Source organism: Sardina pilchardus, chromosome 19, assembly GCF_963854185.1.
Source record: "Sardina pilchardus chromosome 19, fSarPil1.1, whole genome shotgun sequence".
Lineage (NCBI taxonomy): Eukaryota > Metazoa > Chordata > Actinopteri > Clupeiformes > Clupeidae > Sardina > Sardina pilchardus.
The window spans coordinates 15,696,916-15,716,728 of NC_085012.1; the positions used below are offsets into that span (position 1 = coordinate 15,696,916).

Below are 19,813 nucleotides of genomic sequence, written 5' to 3' on the forward strand. Positions count from 1 at the left end.
CATTATGCACTCTGCTAAAGACACACTGGTAATCACCCATGCTCATCTGTCTAATTACCAAAGAACACTGCTCTATAACAACATGGCAATCCCACCCCACATGAAATCTTGGGATGGCTTCCCTCAAATATCATGACGATTATGCTCAGGTAGGTCAACTGTACCAACACCGGTGTCACCTACAGAATGTATATAGAGACCGGGAGCTGACGTGAAAGTTTTGCCTTCAGCAAACCAGAGACTGCTGTGTACAGTATCTCATGCCAAACTGGCTCCTGCCTCAGAATGAGGTAGATTTCATTCAGTCTGGATGAGGTAATCCTTGGCCTCACCACTCACCACAATTATAAACCCGCTCCAGGATGATAATCAGATTATAGGTTTTACAGAACCGGGACACCAGACTGTCTGATACGCAAGTTGGGCGTGACACTGCAGGGAGCGTCGGCCGGGATGCTCCTCTTAATGGCATGGAAGAGGAAAACATTTCCACTGCTCTCTGTGTGTGCCAATGTGTGTGGTGTGAATGAGATGGGTGCTGCTGACTGTGGCTCATGTTTGGCTAACAAAAAAAAAACAACAGTTCACACCTTTGGATGGCACAACAGAGGATTTATGTTGCTGAAAACGAGCTAATTGGTGGATGACAAAAGAATTGTATAAATGTTATATTCAGCTCTAGAGTGACAGTTGAGAGGAGGTACTGTTTAACTATTCATACTTGTTTTGCAAGAATTATATTGCTGTTATTTCTTTCATTATGTGTTTTACCCTGAAATACATGCCACCTACAATCTCCCAGGAATGTGTACTCTTGGGCCAGACCCAAGATACTAGAGTTTATCTGAGGCCATTCACCCTTCACCCTTCACTCTATCTGTACAGTGAAAGGAGGGGACAGAAACACACACAGCTATAAGAGGACTTTCTCCTATCGTTCTTTATCCCATTTGAGACCCAGCCATCTGTCTGGATTACCCACAATGCACTGCCCGGGGATACCCTCGTGGCTACGTTTGTGTTGTGAATCAAAGGTCAAGAGGTTAGAGAGCTACAGAAGCTAAGAGAGGTGTTTTGATGAGAACAGAACACTGTAGGATACTGTGAACTGTTGTGACTTGGAAAGCAAAATACTCTCCTATCTGGAGATAAATAAAAGTTAGAATGTTCATAATTTAAACTTGAAACGAGTGGATTGCTCTTGCCAGTGTAAAAGAGCCTCTGTATTCTCCCCTTATGCAACTGCATGAGTAAGTACTACAGCAGTATTACAATAATAGGAAAAGTAAATTAATTTACTTAATTTGGTCAAATGAGCTCATTTTGGCAGAGGTTGCTCTTTACCACTTAGATCATTGTTTTTTTCTGTCCATTGCCTTCTGACAAGCTAATTTGGCTCGAGAGACTGCACCACTAGTGAGAGGATACTCCGCCTGTTCTAAGCTACTTATCTGAATGCCATCATTGTTAACTTGTGATTCAACGTAATTACAGCTATAATAACAGCTACACCTTTTTAAAGCATCATCCCACATAATCCCACTTCCAGAGTTTCTCAATGCCTTTGTCTAACAACAGTTGTGCTTCACACTGCCATATTCTCAGACCGTGTGGAGGGAAGAAGCTGAAGGGGCATGGAGCTGAAGAAGCTGAAGCTGCCGCTGCCACACTCTCTCTCTTTCTCTCTCACCAGAGTGGAGGCCTGCTGAGACAAAAGCAGCATGTGGGGTCTGCTGGGAAGACACCAGGCCTGGTTCCACAGCGCAAAGCCAACTCCCCGTGCCGGGTTAGCCTGCTCCTGGCAATTCAGGAGGAGGAGGAGGAGGAGGAGGAGGAGGAGGAGGAGGAGGAAGAGGACACTCTCTCACTGACTCACAACCCTCGAGCCGCCCATGCACCTTCCACCACTGCAGACGTACTCTGAGAGGGCTCTGGGAAAACAGCCACGAAAGCTCTTAGTGGCCAATCGAGCATGTGGTCAACATATTGCCAATATCCCGGCATGGAGACAAGCGAGGGCAATAAAGGGAAAAGAAAGGAAAAGTGAGCTTGGGAAGGGCGGGAAGACGGAGAGAATCTCAGGGAGGACTATAGAGGCTTTGTGGAGCCAAGCATTTAGAGACAACATGGGAGACATAAAGCCTAAAAGCACTTGTTCATCACTTTTTTGCATTACCCACTGAATCTTTAATAATGCCTCATTATAAAGCCCTTTCCATGACACAATGCGTCTAAGTTTAGAGCCTGCCTCTGGAGAAGATCTCACAGGCCGAGTAATCAGGTTTCAAACACGTTCAGATTATTATTCAAGACCGATAGGCCTCTAGCTCCGGCTAAAACGTTCCTTATCGCCACTCCGCCCGGCCCGTGGCACAAATCCGTAGAGGGGAAAGGCAGATTAAATGGGAAATATAATCCAGTGTGTGTGACGGGCCTTTGCACGCGCCCATTATGTGCCATCTGATAGGTCCGCGTGGCTCGGCATGTCGCCGTGCTCATCTCCTCAAAAGCGGCAGGCTTCCTCGCCACAAACCCCGTGTCCCTGCGCCGACCTCTCCTGAATCGATGCTCTGGCCAGACGCTGTCTGTTGACGAGCGAAAACAACATCGGCCGCAGACATGTCAGCTGTGATAACGCTCCTACTACAGGAAGCCTCCATGGGCCAGGATTCACCGGAAGAAAAAAAACACTATCATTTGATTTGGACAAATACTATCTCGACTGTGTTATTGTTCTGGGATAATTCTCTATGGAACAGGTGTCTTTCCCTATGAAGAAGATTGGCCATCAGCGGTATATCACATCACACTTGGTCATTACCTCTGAGACCTCCTGGCAACTACCGGCCATGTCTAGTTTCCACAGGCCTGAAGGATAATTGCAATGGTGGGGCCTCTGAACACATTCCAGCCATGGAACATCGTGGAGCTAATGGATCCCTTGATAAGAATCACCTGTATTTGCTGAAATCATATTTCTGCAAACTAACTCCACGTAACACTCCTACCTGTTCCTAACCTAAACCCACCAAAGCAGCCTGCACAAAAAAAGGCCCTGTGAGTTGGAAAATTTGGATGCCTTTTTGCCATGTCTGGCAAAGTACACTAAGGGTGGCTGCACTTAGTGAAGTCATGTTTTCCTTGAGGTCAGAGATGCAGAGTGAGGTTTGCTTGTGAACCAGTGGTTGTCTCAATGAGTCTGCTTTTTGTATTCTTTTTACACAATTCTGATGATCTGTTTCAATGAGAGATATACAGCTGTGGGCATTACTCTGATGCCATAAGGCAGGCTAAATCCATAGACGGACACTACCTCTGATACTTCGTACTTTTCACACCGCATAAAAAATTCACACCAATATAAAATATTCAACAAGTAGTAAAAAAAGCCTATTGTTCACTGTTTCCTCGTTACAGTGTTCAGCTGCTTAGTCATATTGCAATTAATTAATCATACTATAAACTTTTCGCTGATTAGGTTTATCAGTGATTCAGTACGAAGTAGCTTAGTTGAAAAAAATACTTTTCTTAAGTAAGTTTTCTCCTGCTTCTACAGGGCTCAGGCTTCAGGCTGACCTTCACACAAAAGGTGGTACTAAGCAGGGTGTGATTAGAATTGAAATGACCGGTCTTACATAACAACAAGGATTTTTTCCAGCTGCACTTATCTTTGAAACAATAAAAGCTTGCTTTGATGTTAGTGGCACTGGAGAAAGTGAAGTGTGCAATATTTACCTGTTACACAGTATCTTTATCAATATACAATTGCAGATTAAACATCCATGCATAAAAGACATAAGCGGCATGTTTCTATATCCTATGGATGCATAAATTCAGTTCACTACATAGACTAATGTGACATGAAATACTATAGGACTAACATGACTAGAATTATAAACATAATCACTCTGCTCATTCAGCAATTGTCAAAAAACAGCAAAGTATAGCCTTACAAAATATCCAATATCCAAAGAACAAAAAATAAAACATCCCATAACAACTACATTTCATTGAATCTTGCTCAAAAAAGATAATGTACAGAATTTACTTTTTAATTACCACATTAAATACTAGACCTTGTCACACATGCACAAGTTATCTAGCGAAATCTAGCTATATTATCAGCCCAAATGTTTATACAGCACTCAAAGTTAATTAATCACAATTACACCAGGACAAAACGTGCAATGCAATATTTACACATAACACCGCCGGTGTCGGCCTGACCCCACAACTCAGCTCAAGGTCTTATCTGGAACAATGACTTTATTGAACTTATAAAAATTACTACAAGATGGGGCAAGAGTATCTTCAGAGTTTGTGGCTAAAGGCTCTGTTTCAGCTATCAGCTTCGAAGCTTCAGAGCAAATTGATAAACACAGATGGAAATCATTCAGGAGATCAGGTCTCACAGACTTTATACCATTCAAGTGAATATTCCATTCAATACTGAGAAATACCTCAAGGGGAAGACTGGAAATGTTATAAGTTTTATCAGAGTGGTGAGCTAAGGATTTTGATTTTTCTACCCAAGCATGGTTATCAAGCTCAAAAGTTCTCAAACATAATATCTAAACACAGACTTGTGGATTACACAGAGTGGAAGAAAGGTGTCAAAACGGGCTGCTATTCTTTGTTCAAGATAGGCCTATCATATATGTGTTAATGCTGTATATGTACATGTATATACAGTATATATACACACATACATACAGTACATACTGATGATCTTTCTATAACCCATTCCATCTTGAGGCCTGAACGTGTTGCCACATTGTTAGAAGGTGTTGTGCACAACAGGCCCAATTTTGGTCCAAACAATCAACATATTGTGGAGAGAAGGTTATTTTGGTGAGGTGAAAACACATCCCCTTTACCGCTGCCTTTCCTATAAGCCTTCCTATCATTTGCACCCCGTAACAATGTTGGCAGAGGAAAACAAGGACAAAAATGGGCCAAGCTGGCCGAGTACAATGAAGTGCTCAGAAAGTGGTCATATTTGGTTGGTGAATACTGCCCACTTCCAGGAAAGTGGAATTACGCTGAGGCGAGACGGCTCCACAACACTTTCAGTTAAATGTGGACGACTGATTTGGAAGTGTTTGCTTTCTATGGGCCTAAAACTGGCACACGTCCCATGCTTTTAAAGGAACATCTGGACTTGCTTTGTTCCCAGAGGGAAATAATAAAAAATATACTAACCCCCTGAATATCAAACCTATCTAAACTTGAATTAACCTTACAACAGTAGAGTGAATGAACCAATATAAACCTGCTCTTTTTAACACTATTTTGACCTTTAACCTTGTAAACTTGTGACTTTCCAATGTTGGGACATGTCACCTTAATTCCCAACATCCCTGTTAAATCCAGAAGAATGTTGTAAAACTTTATATAATTGGATTTAATTGTTATGGGGGTGGGGTGTGTGTGTGTGTGTGGGGGGGGGGGGGGGAATGAGAATTGCGCAATGAGAATGAATTCACGGGAATAAGGAAGATACTTGTACTTGGTGATAGCAGGCAACAGAGAATATTACATTAAAAATAAACTGCTTTGAACACAAGAGCTCCAGGGAGATATAGAGAGCAAGTTTGACGAGGGAGCGAGTAGAATAAGAACAGAAAATGTACTAAGTTGGCCAGTGTATTAAGCTGGGTGAATGCTGAATCACACTGACGTCAGACTTTAGACTGCTTTTTGTGCCATCTCTCCTTTTGTTATGGCTATTCTGACAATTCCAAGTTTCTGGTGTTTGTCAGTGTTTTCAAAGACCAAAGACCTTAAAGGTGATGTGGCCACTTTCCATGCTCTGAAGCTGAAATCAAAATGTCTTCAAAAGCTGTGATGAAGTCCAGAAGAGGTCGAAACATGTTGGCTGTTTTAATGATTTAACCATTATAACAAGGGCTTTTAGAGACTTCCTTCCTCATTGTTACTAAATTTGGAGTGCCTTGATTCCTGCGTTGGCTCAAGACATCATATTTCATTGGATGCTTTTGGATTTGGACAGTCTATGGGGATGTATTTGGGTAAAGGGCCAAAAGTGAGATCAAGCATGCCATACATTACTGACTGGACTATACAGAAAAAACGAAAAAGGAACATACTCTCACAGTTCCATGCTAATCTCATGTCATGTCATGTCATGTCATCATGTCTTGAATTTCCCCTTGTGGATCAATAAAGTATCTATCTATCTATCCATCTATCAATCTATCTATCTACTGTATCTATCTATCTATCTACGTATCTATCTATCTAATGAATGACAGAGGAAGTAGTGATTTATGGGCAACTTTTTTGTGCATGACCTCATTTTTGCTCCCCCTCCATATAACCCACTGTTTAGTCTAAACAAGGACTGCGTTGGATCTCCTCAAACAAAAGCACAAGACCTCCAACACAGTTCCTATTATGCTAAAATGCAGCAGAATGTGACAGAGTGTGACATGGAAGTGGACAGGGTTAAAGGTCACCTCCTTGCTCACAGGCCTCTTAATCCTCTTCATCTTTGCCCTTACAAAGGTGGCTGGAAAATAGCTTACATACCTGACCTGTGGCAGCAATATTAGTGAAAATTATGCAAGGATGTCAAAATAATACAACTGCAGGCTAACTGGCATAGTTAAATCATTAAAAATATTTTAATGAAAAAGGGAAGCTTGCTATTAAAATGGCTGTTAAAAATGGGGACATATGGAACTTGCTATACTCAGTCTATTGATATTGTGAAGGGAATCATGCTTTGACAAACATGTAACTGCAATAATAGCAAGAGGAGACATAATTTATTTGCTAAACTGCCTAATGATTTTTGTCATCTGTGTTTGCAATATTTCAATTTCCTAACCAAATGGTATGCCTATTATCCCTGATGCCTTGTAATGTCCGTGCGGCCCAGAGTGAAGTGAATCTTGGCATGAATCTTACGTGAATCTGTATGTCTGTCTATGGCAAATCCTCAGTAGCCTAACTGAAATCTGATATGTGTTACAGTGTCATTGACTCTCCTTTAGTTTTGCTCTTTGCTGTAAACGAAAACAAAAACAACCAAAATTACAATGGGGGGGGGGGGGGGGGGGGGAGAGATCATGGACTCATAGCGTGTCCTGGCAACAGTATCCACACTTGTGCACCTGCCAGTTCCTATTCTTAGCTTTAGAGAACCACCCACTCTCTCTCTTCTGTGTTGCTTCTTATGGTAAAGCTGTCCAACCCAGTCACACAAGAGTCCAAGTGTACAGGACACAGGTGAACCAGGAGAGAACCTGTCTATTGTTTGTGGCATCATCAGTTTAAAACTGTAAGAATGAATACCTATGGTACTATGACTATCCAGTGCATAAAAATCAGTATAAAAAGTGAACGAAGATTAATTCATATTACATTTATTGAATTAATCAAAGTATACAAAATGACACGTTTGTTTTCACTGTATTCTGCGGTCTAGCGTCTGGTCAAATATTCAGGCCTACATTCAATTTGTGAGGCAATGTTTAAATTGCTCTCAGTGTGCTCCTGAGGCCATTAAAGGCCATAGAAGAGGGTCATAAACGTTGTGACATTGGGCTTTAACATGTTTGCTGACAGCTCTGTTATCTCTTCTGTAATTGCACATGCAAGACCATACAGGGATCACACAAGAGGAAAGAGTAGGGCTATATCTTCAGAGATTTACAAAATGCAGAGTGTTGATGAAATATTTGTCATGTGTTTTTAATTCTAAAGTAACACTTTAACCAATGGTGTCAGATTTTGCCTCTTGATGTTATATCATTTTACATAGTCCACATAAGAAAATGAAAATGCATGAGAAAACCTGATTAATATACATAATTACATTAATGTGTCCATTGCTCCCAATTTCCATAGATTGCCACAAACCATGTGAGAGCTAGGCCTATCTGAAGAAGTCAATCCGGTCTAACCTATTTCATTATTTAGTTAAATACTCTGGAAATAATCAATGACTGCTTCTGGGACAAAATTAGTCCATACTCCTAATTGTTATTGCATAAGAGTGAAAGACGCTTTGAGTGACAGACAGCGATTATGTTTTTGCCCTACTGTAAAGTGCAAACATGCAAACAGGTGGCCTGCAGCTGTGTCACTTGTCCTCGTGTCCCCCTGGGGGAAATGTGAGTGGGTGCCATTCCACACACAAGACAGCTGCCATCCAGGGAGTCGACTCTGGCACCATCAACTCCGCTCATTAGACTGCAAAGTTCACAGCAGTCTAAGAGATCCCCTACAGCATAGCTGCACTTACAGTTGTTCATATGTGTGTGTGTGTGTGTGTGTGTGTGTGTGTCTCTCTGTGTGTGGTTGTTTATACAATATGGCTCTTCATAGCTAGACATTAGACTAACTAGAAACTTGCTAATATCAGAGTTTAAGGAACACATTTTGTTTATCATATCAGAGTTTAAAAAAAAATATTTAGCAATTTGTTCAATTAGCTGCATTTAGTTTGTTTCCATGCAACCCTGAGAGTTGAGCTCCTTAACTAGTGGTACTATGTTGTCTTTGGGTTACAATGGCAGGCCTGTTGTGTAGTGCAGCAGCACACATGCAGGGAGCAAAGGTCACAGACGAAGGCCATTCGGCTCCCTTCACAGTTCCAATGAATATCAGCTCTTCAGAGGGACAAAGCAAACACAATGCAAAAGTTCAACATGCACTGTTTGCATTTGTTCTGAAACATGTCAAACAGTCAACCTGACTGATAAATGTGATTTTCAGTAGGATTTATATCATGTCAGCCACATGTTTCTTCACCTGAGCTGAGGTTTTAGCTCACTGGAACACTGAATTACAATGTCTTCACCTCTTTCCCTGGCTTACCTCTTAAGCCCAGGTTCACTACCCCAGCAATAAAAGGATTCACTTCCTCACCAATGATTTTACAAGAGAGTGAACGAGTACCCAAAAAATACCCAATCAGGTCAGCTGAAGGGGAGAGAGAGGTGAGGTGAGGTGAGGTGAGGGGCTTTTTTATTTATTTAATAAAAAAAATGTTGTACTTTCATTAAACATTTTGCATTTCATTTTGCACATTGCATTTCATTTTTGTTACTACTTATTGAATGCAAGCTTTTTTGTCATGTCATTTTATGTGGGAAAACTCACTTCAAGGGCATAGCAAATACAGACTACTGTTCACACTTGTCTGGACCTTGGGGATAACCACTGGCAACTGGACACTTCACAAGACCAATAAGGTTTCCATGACAGCAAAGGTGAAACATATAATGGTCGGTAATCTTGAATATTTGTTCTGATTTAGGATTTTCCCTGAAAGGATAACTATCATTGTCTGTGTAGTATTTCACCAAATTTGATCTGATGATGACACAGGACAGATGTTGATCTGTGTAACACATGTCTTGTGGGTACAGCAGAGTTTCATAAGGATTACAGGGCTGCTGGCATGCACATTTTCAGCTGCTGCATGAACTGTTCGTTTTTGTTATCTTTCACTAGGCAGTCACAACAATTTGTGGTCGGCAAAATGTTTGAATGGCAGGTTTCCTCATGTCATCAGAACTGAAGAAGGCAGTGCGTGATTGCTGAACTCAATTGTTTTCCACAGTTATATGAATGCGTATGAATGTTCATAAGAGTTGGCTATGACTATAATCCCTAAAGAGCATCACTGATTTATGGGAGTAGCAGGTTGTCAATATTATAGAGTACCATGGTGGCCTACTTACCCTACCTATGTCTGCAAATGACTAGACACTGCGTGTAACTGACTGTGACTGTTGAAATCACAATTCCATATATTGAACATCTGCTGTTGACAGCATCTCGGTAAAGCACGACCCAGAAATGGTTTCGTGGCGAAGGAAGACATTTGACGAGTAATCAATGAATGGAAAAACACTAGAGGGGGAGGGGCGGTGCTATGTCTGTCGGTCTAGAAAACTATTCAGTTGATATGACGGAGTGGTGAGTGCGTGGTGCAGAAAGATAACCTTCATCTAATCTGGTCTTTTAGTACGCCAGTAACGCCACGACCATTTTGCTTTTAAACGACATAGACATATGGCGCAGACCTACATTAATGTCGGTTTGGTAGCCTATACAAAAACGAACAGACTGCTGATTTGAATAATATAGGCCTACAAGCATAAGTTAATACTTAAGCAAAATTGTCTCAAATAGACGAAATGATAGCTAATAATGGTAAATGAAAAACTGACGGCATACAGAGCACAGCTTAACTCAAATGCACCTGCTGCAAGAAGGTTGATAAACTAATAGCCTAGGTGAAAAAATCCTTCACGTAGGCTACTGTAGGCTACAGAATACAAAAAAAAAATATTGTAGGACCTCATCTGACCCGTTAATCTGAATAGGTTCACTAGATAGGTTAGTGCGCACCAATTTTGCACAAGGTGTGTTCGAGGTTTTGGTTACCACCAGCATCGACATGGACGGCGCGTCGTCTGACCCCGCCCCTCAGCCGGTAACAACAAACGGTGGCTTGATATATGACAGCCGGTTGCCACCGACTTGAATAGAAAACCAGCCTGTGTGTAGCCTCTCATTGTTAATACGAGACCTGACTTGGGAGTATGTCGGAATTGTATCCATGAACGGCCAGGCTGTAAGACACGCACACAATCAAGGTCTAATAACAAACAGAGCATACACAGTCTTACCTTATCCTTTCTTTTTTGCCAGCGTCCACATGGGCTCTCTTCCAGGATTTCACTTTCATCCTCACTCTCTTCTTCCTTGCCCTCAGAGCCCGAATTCCTCTCAGGTACTGACATAGTCATTGTATTCCTTCCCAATATTTTTCTCTAGGCTTCTCTAATAACTTGCTCTGGCGTCGTCGCAGACAAGCCTGTCAACTTGCTCAGCCTAAAGGCAGAATCGCTGTAGACAGCAAACCAACTGATAGCCTACAGTATGCCCCCAGTAATGACGCGCCTGTATCAATGCAATTCCATAGTGGATAACGTTACGCTCTATCATACACAACAGGTAAGCCTACCGATAAAGACCTCCAACACGACTTTGTTATAAAGTACATTATACGACATGCGACAGCTGGTTTCAGAGGAGATTGGAAGTAACCTTCTGGAACTACAGTTAAAAACAATTGGGTGAATTTAAAATGACAAATACGACAAGATTGCTACATAACAACGCGAGACACACTCTTCTCAGTGGTAAAAAGAAGACAGTATTCCATTTCTAAAGCATCTCATAACGATTCTATTTCCTCTCCTTGCGCAGCGACGTTGTCAATAACCTGCTATTGTAATACACATCACTGTGGCTGAGTTATGCTCGGAGCTTGAAAAGCGATCTGTTGGCGCAAGAAGACTACCGTAAATGACTGCAAGTGGGCGCAATCTAAAAAATGACTTGGGCTATGCCTTGTTATGTTATTTTCTACTCTAAGTTTTGGGTAAAGCTATACAAATAACGAACGACGTGTTTCATTAATTAACACATCGAAACTGATAAACGTAGGCCTATATTTTATTTTATATTATAGGCCTACTAATGTAGACTAAACAACACGTCCTTCTGTCTGAAGCGCAAGAGTAGGCGGAGGCATAGGCCTACTATAATCTCTTGTCTAATATGATATAGCCCATGAGACACAAATGAGATTGTGTAGGCCTATACAGTTTATTTATTTATTTATTTGTATGGGCTGTTTAGAATTAGATATGTACTAGCCTACCCTTATTATAGCTAGGGACAAACCATTCCCTTGCTTTCAACACATCCTGGGTTGTTATTCAGTGTCAGCACAACATACCATTTGCTCCATGTAACATTGCATCATATTATGGGATGTGATATCCAAGGAGGTAGCTGATGTCACTCAGTGGTGCCATACAAATCATGTCAAAGAACATTTATGGCCAACAATTTTATCAGTATTTGATCTAAGTTAATATTACAAGCGAATACAAGTATCAATTCACTAACAGCCAGTGTGGAGCTCATAAAGTATAATGTGACAAGCAGGAAGCCACTCACAGCCAAGTAGGACAGAGGGTCTGTGTGTGTGTGTGTGTGTGTGTGTGTGTGTGTGTGTGTGTGTGTGTGTGTGTGTGTGTGTGTGTGTGTATGTGTGTGTGCTGTTGGAACTACTGAGAGTAAATTTCCATAATAAACACTGAAGAAAACAGTCGAGAAAACAGTCTTTTTGTTCTGTTTCTGAGCATTTGGTTACCAAAGACCATTACTTGATATTTGACTAATTAATTGAACAAAATGGTTAAACGATTTCAACTATCTATAGCCTACCTTAAATAGAAATAGAATGTTTTCATCTTTTATGCATAATGCTTGCATGAAGCTGTTTTCACTGTGCCATAGGCCTATACCATGCAAAATACAGAATGTCTAAAAGGTCACTGACTAGTGCAACCATGCAATGACTGTGGCCTATTGACAGGATGACATAAAGAATACAGTGAGGCATGACAGCGCAGAGGGAAATCTATAGGCCATTAAATCAATGGAAAGAATACTCTAGTGGCAGATATTGGCAGAACATTAATCATAGGAAGAGAGAGGTAATATTAAGAGGCTTATATTCCATTTTAACACCCTTAAACTATAGTACAGACAAGTGTTCTGGAGTGGTTTAGGAGAGTATTGTGGACATTTTCAATAGCGTACACATACAGTTGTTACAGAAGCTAAAGGAAAGAGCAGTCACTCAGGTCAATGCAATACCATTCTATTCTGCTGACCACAATGCCAAAGAGCCAGGTTTGTTGGTATGGTAACCAAGGCACATTCACAACTGATGCCACCCCGTCCTACCGTGTGCCTTTATCCTTAATGCACACGACCCAGCTGCCTCCTGTGCCAAGCATCACAACAAGCCATCTCACTTATGCTATTCCACAGAATATCCACCTGGATCTATAGGGTACTAAACCTGCAAGACTGTGCCATTGGTTTAAATGCATGGTGCACATAATTAGCCAAAACAGTAGCTACTCAAACAAATCTTAAAATCTCACCAAATGAGACCTCCACCAAATTTCTATCCGAGCTACAGTACAGTAGTTTGTTGACGTGGTGATAGGCCTATGAACTCGAATGGGCATAGATCAATTGTTTTTTTTTTCACCGTAGCTCAGTGTACTTTTTCCTTGAGCAAGCGACTGCTACTACTTGCATGGCTTTATGCAAGAATTGCATGGACTTATGATGTGTTAAAGTGCTGTAACAAGATCAGGCGAATCAGAGAGTGGATAAAGTGTTCTACCGTGAACAAATTAAGCAGCTCCGCTGCCACCTTGTGGTGAGTAGGCATATCTTCTGGTTAAGAATTACATACAGTACATGGATAGTTCAACTTTGATGGAAGCAAATCATTTGGACAACTGTGTAATTTTGCATTGACTTATGTATGTTACTCATTTATGTTATCTTGAGGTGTATTTTCTGGACGTCTAGACATCAATCGGTATGGCCAACATGTCTCAACATATCTTCCATTGTGACATGCCAACAAACTATTGTTTGGCCTCAGTGTGAAATGAACATCACTGAGCTTGTCGTCAATCCCTCTCATCCCTAATGAGATTTATCCTTGGCACAGGCCCCACCAGCAGGACAATTGTGACGTCTAGACAGGCTATGGCCGAGAGCACCCACGGGGATCCCAGTTGTAAAGTGTGCAGGGGGAACGCCAGCTCAGATGGAAGGCCATCCCATAGTGGCAGGAGGGCTGCCAAGGGCTAATGAGTTTGAGTGATTCATTTTGGCCATCTCTAAAAATAGATGTTTTAGAATTTCACATCTGAAGGTCTTTGTGGTCGGAGATGATTACAACAGATCAGGGCTAAAGGGTGCAGTATTATACTGTGATGCCAAGTAACCCTTCACTCCAAAAGCGAGAATACATCATTTCAAGCATACAACTTTACAAATACTCACTATAATTCAGTCTTTTATAAGTATGCATCGCATATTGTAGCCAGGGATGGATTACTGAATTTATCGGGCACAGGGGGCCCTGAATCCCAAGCCTCTGTGTGAAGTTGTTACCATGTTCTCTATCCCTGATATGAGACCCTACAGTCTTATAACATGGATTGTTTTATAACCATTTCAAAAACACCCGATTCTCACTGTATCTCTCTGATTACACCTCTGAAAGCCTTATGTTGAATATGAACAGAGAACTACTCAAGACAGGCAGAATATTTTGTTCCATGCATGTTTTATTTAACAAGAACTCTAGTAAGAAATGACTTGCAGACACTGGGGAGGCACAGGGTAGGTGGTTCATCCTTGGCCTGACCACTCTGGGGAAGTGTCATCGCCAGGGTCCGTCTTCACTTGTGGCCCTTGGACTGGGCAGAGGACCACACCTCCTCGCCGTCCCTCTCCACCACCATGGTGCCGTCGTTGCGCAGCCACATGCGGCAGGTCTTGAAGCCTCCGGAGGCCTGGCTTTTGGTCTGCCACATCGTCTTGTTGTCCCTTTTGTACATCACAAAGTTGCAGTCGTCTTGCATGCACAGGCGATGGGCATCCCTCTGGCCAGCCGTGTCCGAGCTCCACATCTGCTTCCAGCCATAGATGACAAAGTTGCCATCCTCCTAGAGGATTAAAGGATTTGAGAGCAGAGAGCATTTGAGAGATAGGGCCTATGTTATGGGGATAGTGCATTTCTCCTTCACGTGCGTTTGGTTTGAAGGTATAGTAGATATTGATTTTACATTCTTACTCGTAAGACACCTACAATTTGTCTGTAGCCACAGTACTTTACCTGGAACACAGCCTTCCACTCGTGGTTGTTGGACATAAGGTAGTCTCCCTTGCGGAGCTCATCATACTTGGACATGTAGTTTCTGCTCATGGTTCTGCAATGGACAAAATGTGAGTCAGAGCACATTGCTTCACGCTGTTTTTCTTTTTTTTCATGGGCAAATATAGCCTGGGAAACAGACAAATATGAGAGCACATTGATTTTGCTCAGGCAGATCCTGGTGCTAGCAAGGCCAGTACAAATGATCGGACTGATCTTTCACAAAGACAATTGTTTCCCAAAACAAAAACATCAACTTATAAAAATAACAGAGAATCAAAAATACAGACAAGTAATACACTAGTAATACGTGGAGAATACAACAAAGACAATACATACATTGGCTATGGCATTAATATTCCTATACAACACATGATTCTATGTGGCCAATACTGTACCAAAACCTCCTGACATCTAAACAGCAACATGGTACTCACAGGCTGGTACGGACGTAGGCGATGTGTCTGTTGGAGCTGGACTTCAAAGTGCAGTGATGAGGCTCAGGATGAGGCTCTTTTATAGCAGAATCCCAGAGAGCACGTCTCAGTGATAAACAGGACACTGTTTCCACAAACAGAACTCAGTCTTTGACTCGCAAGACTGGTGTTTTATGTCTCTTAAATGGTTAAATGAGTTAAAAGGCAAATTATGTTAAATGGGCTTTAATTGTTTACACCTGGTGTGTCTGAGTGGTGTTAGTGTGACACCGTCTTTTAAGTGGATCCACCCTTTATAACATACAGCAGGGACTTGTATAGACTACTGTAAGTTACAACACTACCACATGTGCATGTAAGTCTTGTTCACAAGTAATGTTGCAAAAATGCACTACAGTATTCATAGTCATGAATAGAGATGCTATCAAGTCTCTCATACTTTAGTTTGATTGCACAATGACACTTTCTGATAGTCCCACATGATTCAAAAGTAGTTTTCATTGAATAAGCCAACTTATGACATTATTTCATAGAAGCTCTCAAGCCAAAATAGAATATACAGTAATAACATTCTTATTTGTAATTGTCAATTTGAAATAAAATGGTCTACAAGAGCCATCTGGTCTGGTTGGAAGAGAGAATTCTAGATAACCAGTATAAGTAGAGAGAGAGAGAGAGAGAGAGAGAGAGAGAGAGAGAGAGAGAGAATCTCCTCACACTCATCTTGAATCATGCGTACTCCGGGTCCATTCATGAGGGAAATTGTTTTTCATAGTGAACATGCTTTAAGAACACTCTTAAGGCCATTGATTGAGGTGGTAAACTGAGTGTATCATTCAATTAAATTCTAAATGTATAACCACATGCACCCAGAGACTTCATACTGTATATGAAACAAAGCAACACTGTATTATGTCAGCTGAGCTTTGTTTTCTAAATATTTTTACATTTTTACATTAATGTTTTAACAACAATCCAGGTAGTGGCCAATAGTCTATGGCTCATTTTTGATCATATTGGAGATATAGTGTTTACATGAACACGAAGAAACCCAGTTATCAATGTCCCTGCATACAACCCCAGCCCAAGTCAGAATGTTGTGTAAACATTGTGTTGTGTAAAATAGTCACATTGGTAATTTTCAGGATTTTATGTTGTTTATGTCTTTTTGCTGCTAAATATGGGTTTGCGAGATCACATCCTGTTATCATTTGCATTTTACACAGTGTCCCAACTTTTTCTGATCTGGGCTTGTACTTTATGACTCCTAGTATACTGGTTACCAACAATATAGTTATAGCACACCTTATATACTGTATGCAAGTGCACGATCAGGATAAGTAATATACAGTACATGGAACAATATACCGGTCCTGCACCTAGAACCTAGGTTATTCAAAACCAGGATAAGGGCTTATCCGGGGTTCTGAAATCAGGATATGATGTTTACATGAACAAAACTAGGCTATGGTGTCATAAGCTAATACTGAAGCGTATGAAAACACAATCTACAGTATGTCACTGATGTCTCCATCCATGTCTGTAATTTTACACCCTCCTGCAGACACAGAAGAGATACGTACTTATAGGTGTATACAATCATGATAGATGATCTGCAACTGTACTTTATGGGGGGGATTGAATATACAACAGTTAAGTTCAGTTGAACTATTAATTTCTAATTTGACAAGAGACATTCCATGTGTGGTGATATTTCAGGATATCCCCACTCATCATTTGATATAGAATAGTCTGCCATAAACATTCCAGACATTGAAAGCAAGAGAGACCAGCAATTTCACCCCCCACATTTGAGTGAGAAAAAAGGAATAAATGGAGAAGTAGGGTGAATGTTACAGATTCACATATAACGCAAGTTTACTAATCATTGTACATATTAGAAATGCATTAAACGTCCACTTCTTTCAATACCCAGGACCCCATATAATTATGGTATGTAAGGTAAGGTGAGATTCACATTAACAAACAACTTTTTAGGGGCCCATTTAAAACGTTAAACTTCCAACTGTGCATATAGTGGTAGTTGATTAATCAACATTTTAAAAGGGCCTCTATGGTATTGGATTCCTCTTCGTAAAATTAGATAAGGGGGATAAGTGGCCCAAAACTGTGACCGATAAGGCTCCTTTGAATGTCAAATTAAATGTAATATGCCTGGAATGTTTCCCTAATTTAAACAGCCTTAGATCTTCAACAATCTATTGAAGTGTTTATTATAAAGTGTAATCCAAAAAACACTATAGGCACAAAGACAGTAATAATTTTATTATATACTGACATTTTAATGACATGGTGAACATTAAGTTGGGTTTATAAGGAAGAGCAAAACATCTCTTAAATACAGTTTTTTTGGGATGTGCGCACCCGTCTCTCCAAAATTAGTGGTTACAGTACACACTTTCAAAATCAGTCATTTTGATTTTAGAAATATATAAAAAAGACTATCTGATGTAATAGTATTCCAAGTTTAAACAAAAGATGAATGGAATTACTGTTTGAGGCACTGTTCAGTGTCACTTGGCTATATGACCTGCATGGATACAAGTCTCCTTGAGCAAGATGTTGAACCCCATACTGCTCCAGATGTGCAGGTTAGCGCCTTACGGCAGCCTCAGCAATCTGTCTCTGTGTGTGTGTGTGTGTGTGTGTGTGTGTGTGTGTGTGTGTGTGTATGGTTGAATGTGAGGCCTAAAATTTTAAAGTGCTTTGAGTACTCAGAAGTACTTTCTGCAGACCATATACCATTACAATGTGTTTCATATTTTCATACTCAAAGTCAGCTTCAATAATATCCGATTCATGTATAGGTATACAATATATACATCATCCAAAATTGATGAAAAATGAAAAAAAAAAAAGAAGCTGCATATTGATACTGTAGAATGGTTGGGTCTATCTAGCAGATGGAAAAGGCTTGTTATATTCTACCCCTGATGCCACCCAAACCAGACTAAATAGCATACCTAATAGCATAGCTTTAGTTTTTCACCACCATATACCCACAAACCAGGGTAAAGTGGCTCATTGAAGGTGGTCTGGATTTTGTGCCGGAGGGTCATTTCGTTACTGCAGATGCTGTAAAAAGACAGAATTCCAGCTTTGTGATCCACATACACTCCAATTCTTCTGCTGGGTTTAACCTTGAATTTAGTCACCTCTCCATTGTGTATGAAAGAGCTTGCACTGCTTAAACTCCAAGATTGCTTATTGTACCCAAACTTAGCCTGATTGCCAAGTCCCTTTCTACAGATCTCTTTGTAGGCTACTGCTACAGAACCTCCCCATGTTCTGCTTGAGTTAGTCGGGCTCCACTCTACCTCCCAGTAGCATCTTCCAGTCACAGCCTCCTTACACAGCACTTGGGTCCAATAGTCAAACCTTTCTGGATTGTCAGGATATGACTGCTTGTTTTTACAAGTGACTTCTTTATTACTATCAGACAAATGAAGTCTCGGGTCTGCTGTGTTGGGATCTAGATTGAGTTGACACAAGTCTGGGGAAGCAAAGGTATAGCCCTGAATTTAATTCATACTCTTAGTGTTACTATTGTGTTACTTATTTTTAATCAACATATTGTAATGAGTTAATTCTTGCCAATCAATATATTACAGCGCAGTAATGTGTTACTTCTTGTGTTACTGACGACTTGTTAATCAACATGCTGTGTATAAACAGCCCTACTGCAATGTCTTCTAGCTGTAATGTGCATGATTCTTACATGTTAAGAAGTCTTGTCTGCTCAAGAGCTCATTGGGAGGGACTATTCTTATCGCTCTAGCTGTAGAGAGAGAAGAGATCAGTTATCAGACTAGTTTTAAGATAGAATACAATTTAAAGGTGGAGTCATATAATGTGCATGTTCTTTGCGTATTCCTTACCCCTCATGGAAATCTGTTCTACACCATGCTTAAGTAAGTCTTCCAATTCATCTTTTAACTGAGACAGATTTTCCTTCACTTTCTCAAATGACACTTCTGAACAGAAACTGATGTTGGATGATGACTCCACTGGGTCAGTCAAAGAACACAGAGACTGAAAACTCTGTAAAGAGATCAGTTTGGTGAGGAATTTTTTTTTTTGAAAAAATTAGTTTTTCTTGTTAAAAGTGACAATAGCAATAAGCTATTCTTAAAATAGAAATAGCAATAAGCTATTATATATATAATAGCTTATTGCTATTTCTGCACATTTTCATTATTTAATAAATAGTTTGAAACTGGAACCACCTCTCCTGGGCATTCTTTTCCACCTACATCTCCAAGCTCACATTCCAACTCGTGAGCTGGCCGCCGCCATCTCTCACAGACCCTCATTTATGGAACGTTCGTACGGCATAAAACAGGGCAGGCATATGATCAATTTGAACATCAGTGGTGGATACGCTCGAATCTCCAAGTCTCAACTCGTGTAGGCTACGCAAGCTTTTCAGGTATAAAGAATTAAATGGACTTACTGTAAGACTTTTCCTGCATATTTGCTGCCTACTGGGCTGTAATGTTGCCTGCTATGTTGACAATCACTTTATATTTGGAGAATGCAACAGTCA

The 19,813-nt window shown here is 40.7% G+C and overlaps 2 protein-coding genes and 1 long non-coding RNA gene across 3 annotated transcripts in view; all 3 read right to left on the reverse strand.

The window, feature by feature from the left end:
• LOC134065801 (nuclear receptor-binding protein 2-like) overlaps positions 1-11,312 on the reverse strand; it is a 21,762-nt gene extending 10,450 nt beyond the window's left edge. Inside the window, exon 1 of the mRNA XM_062520889.1 lies at positions 10,671-11,312. Coding sequence (XP_062376873.1) covers positions 10,671-10,790 — 120 coding nt within the window. The 5' untranslated portion in view covers positions 10,791-11,312. The remainder of the gene's footprint in view (positions 1-10,670) is intronic.
• A 2,887-nt stretch (positions 11,313-14,199) lies between these two features.
• Positions 14,200-15,378, reverse strand: LOC134066155 (B-type lectin plumieribetin-like). The gene is made up of 3 exons (XM_062521395.1): positions 15,247-15,378; positions 14,771-14,864; positions 14,200-14,600 (listed from the first exon to the last, which is right to left on the reverse strand). Exons 2-3 carry the CDS (start codon positions 14,858-14,860, stop codon positions 14,334-14,336), a joined length of 357 nt encoding a protein of 118 aa, XP_062377379.1. The 5' UTR covers positions 14,861-14,864; positions 15,247-15,378; the 3' UTR covers positions 14,200-14,333.
• Positions 15,379-18,588: 3,210 nt separating this feature from the next.
• Positions 18,589-19,230, reverse strand: LOC134065900 (uncharacterized). Its single transcript, XR_009936340.1, has 3 exons — positions 19,146-19,230; positions 18,986-19,045; positions 18,589-18,760 (listed from the first exon to the last, which is right to left on the reverse strand). It is a non-coding gene; the product is annotated as an uncharacterized LOC134065900 (long non-coding RNA).
• Positions 19,231-19,813: the final 583 nt, after the last annotated feature.

What these genes read in the sequence shown, in the direction of transcription:
- LOC134066155 (XM_062521395.1), bottom strand. Translation starts at nt 14,860, where the DNA reads ATGAGCAGAAACTACATGTCCAAGTATGATGAGCTCCGCAAGGGAGAC. An exon ending in AGTGGAAGGCTGTGTTCCAG is followed by an intron (nt 14,601 to 14,770) that starts GTAAAGTACTGT and finishes TTAATCCTCTAG; the next exon opens with GAGGATGGCAACTTTGTCAT.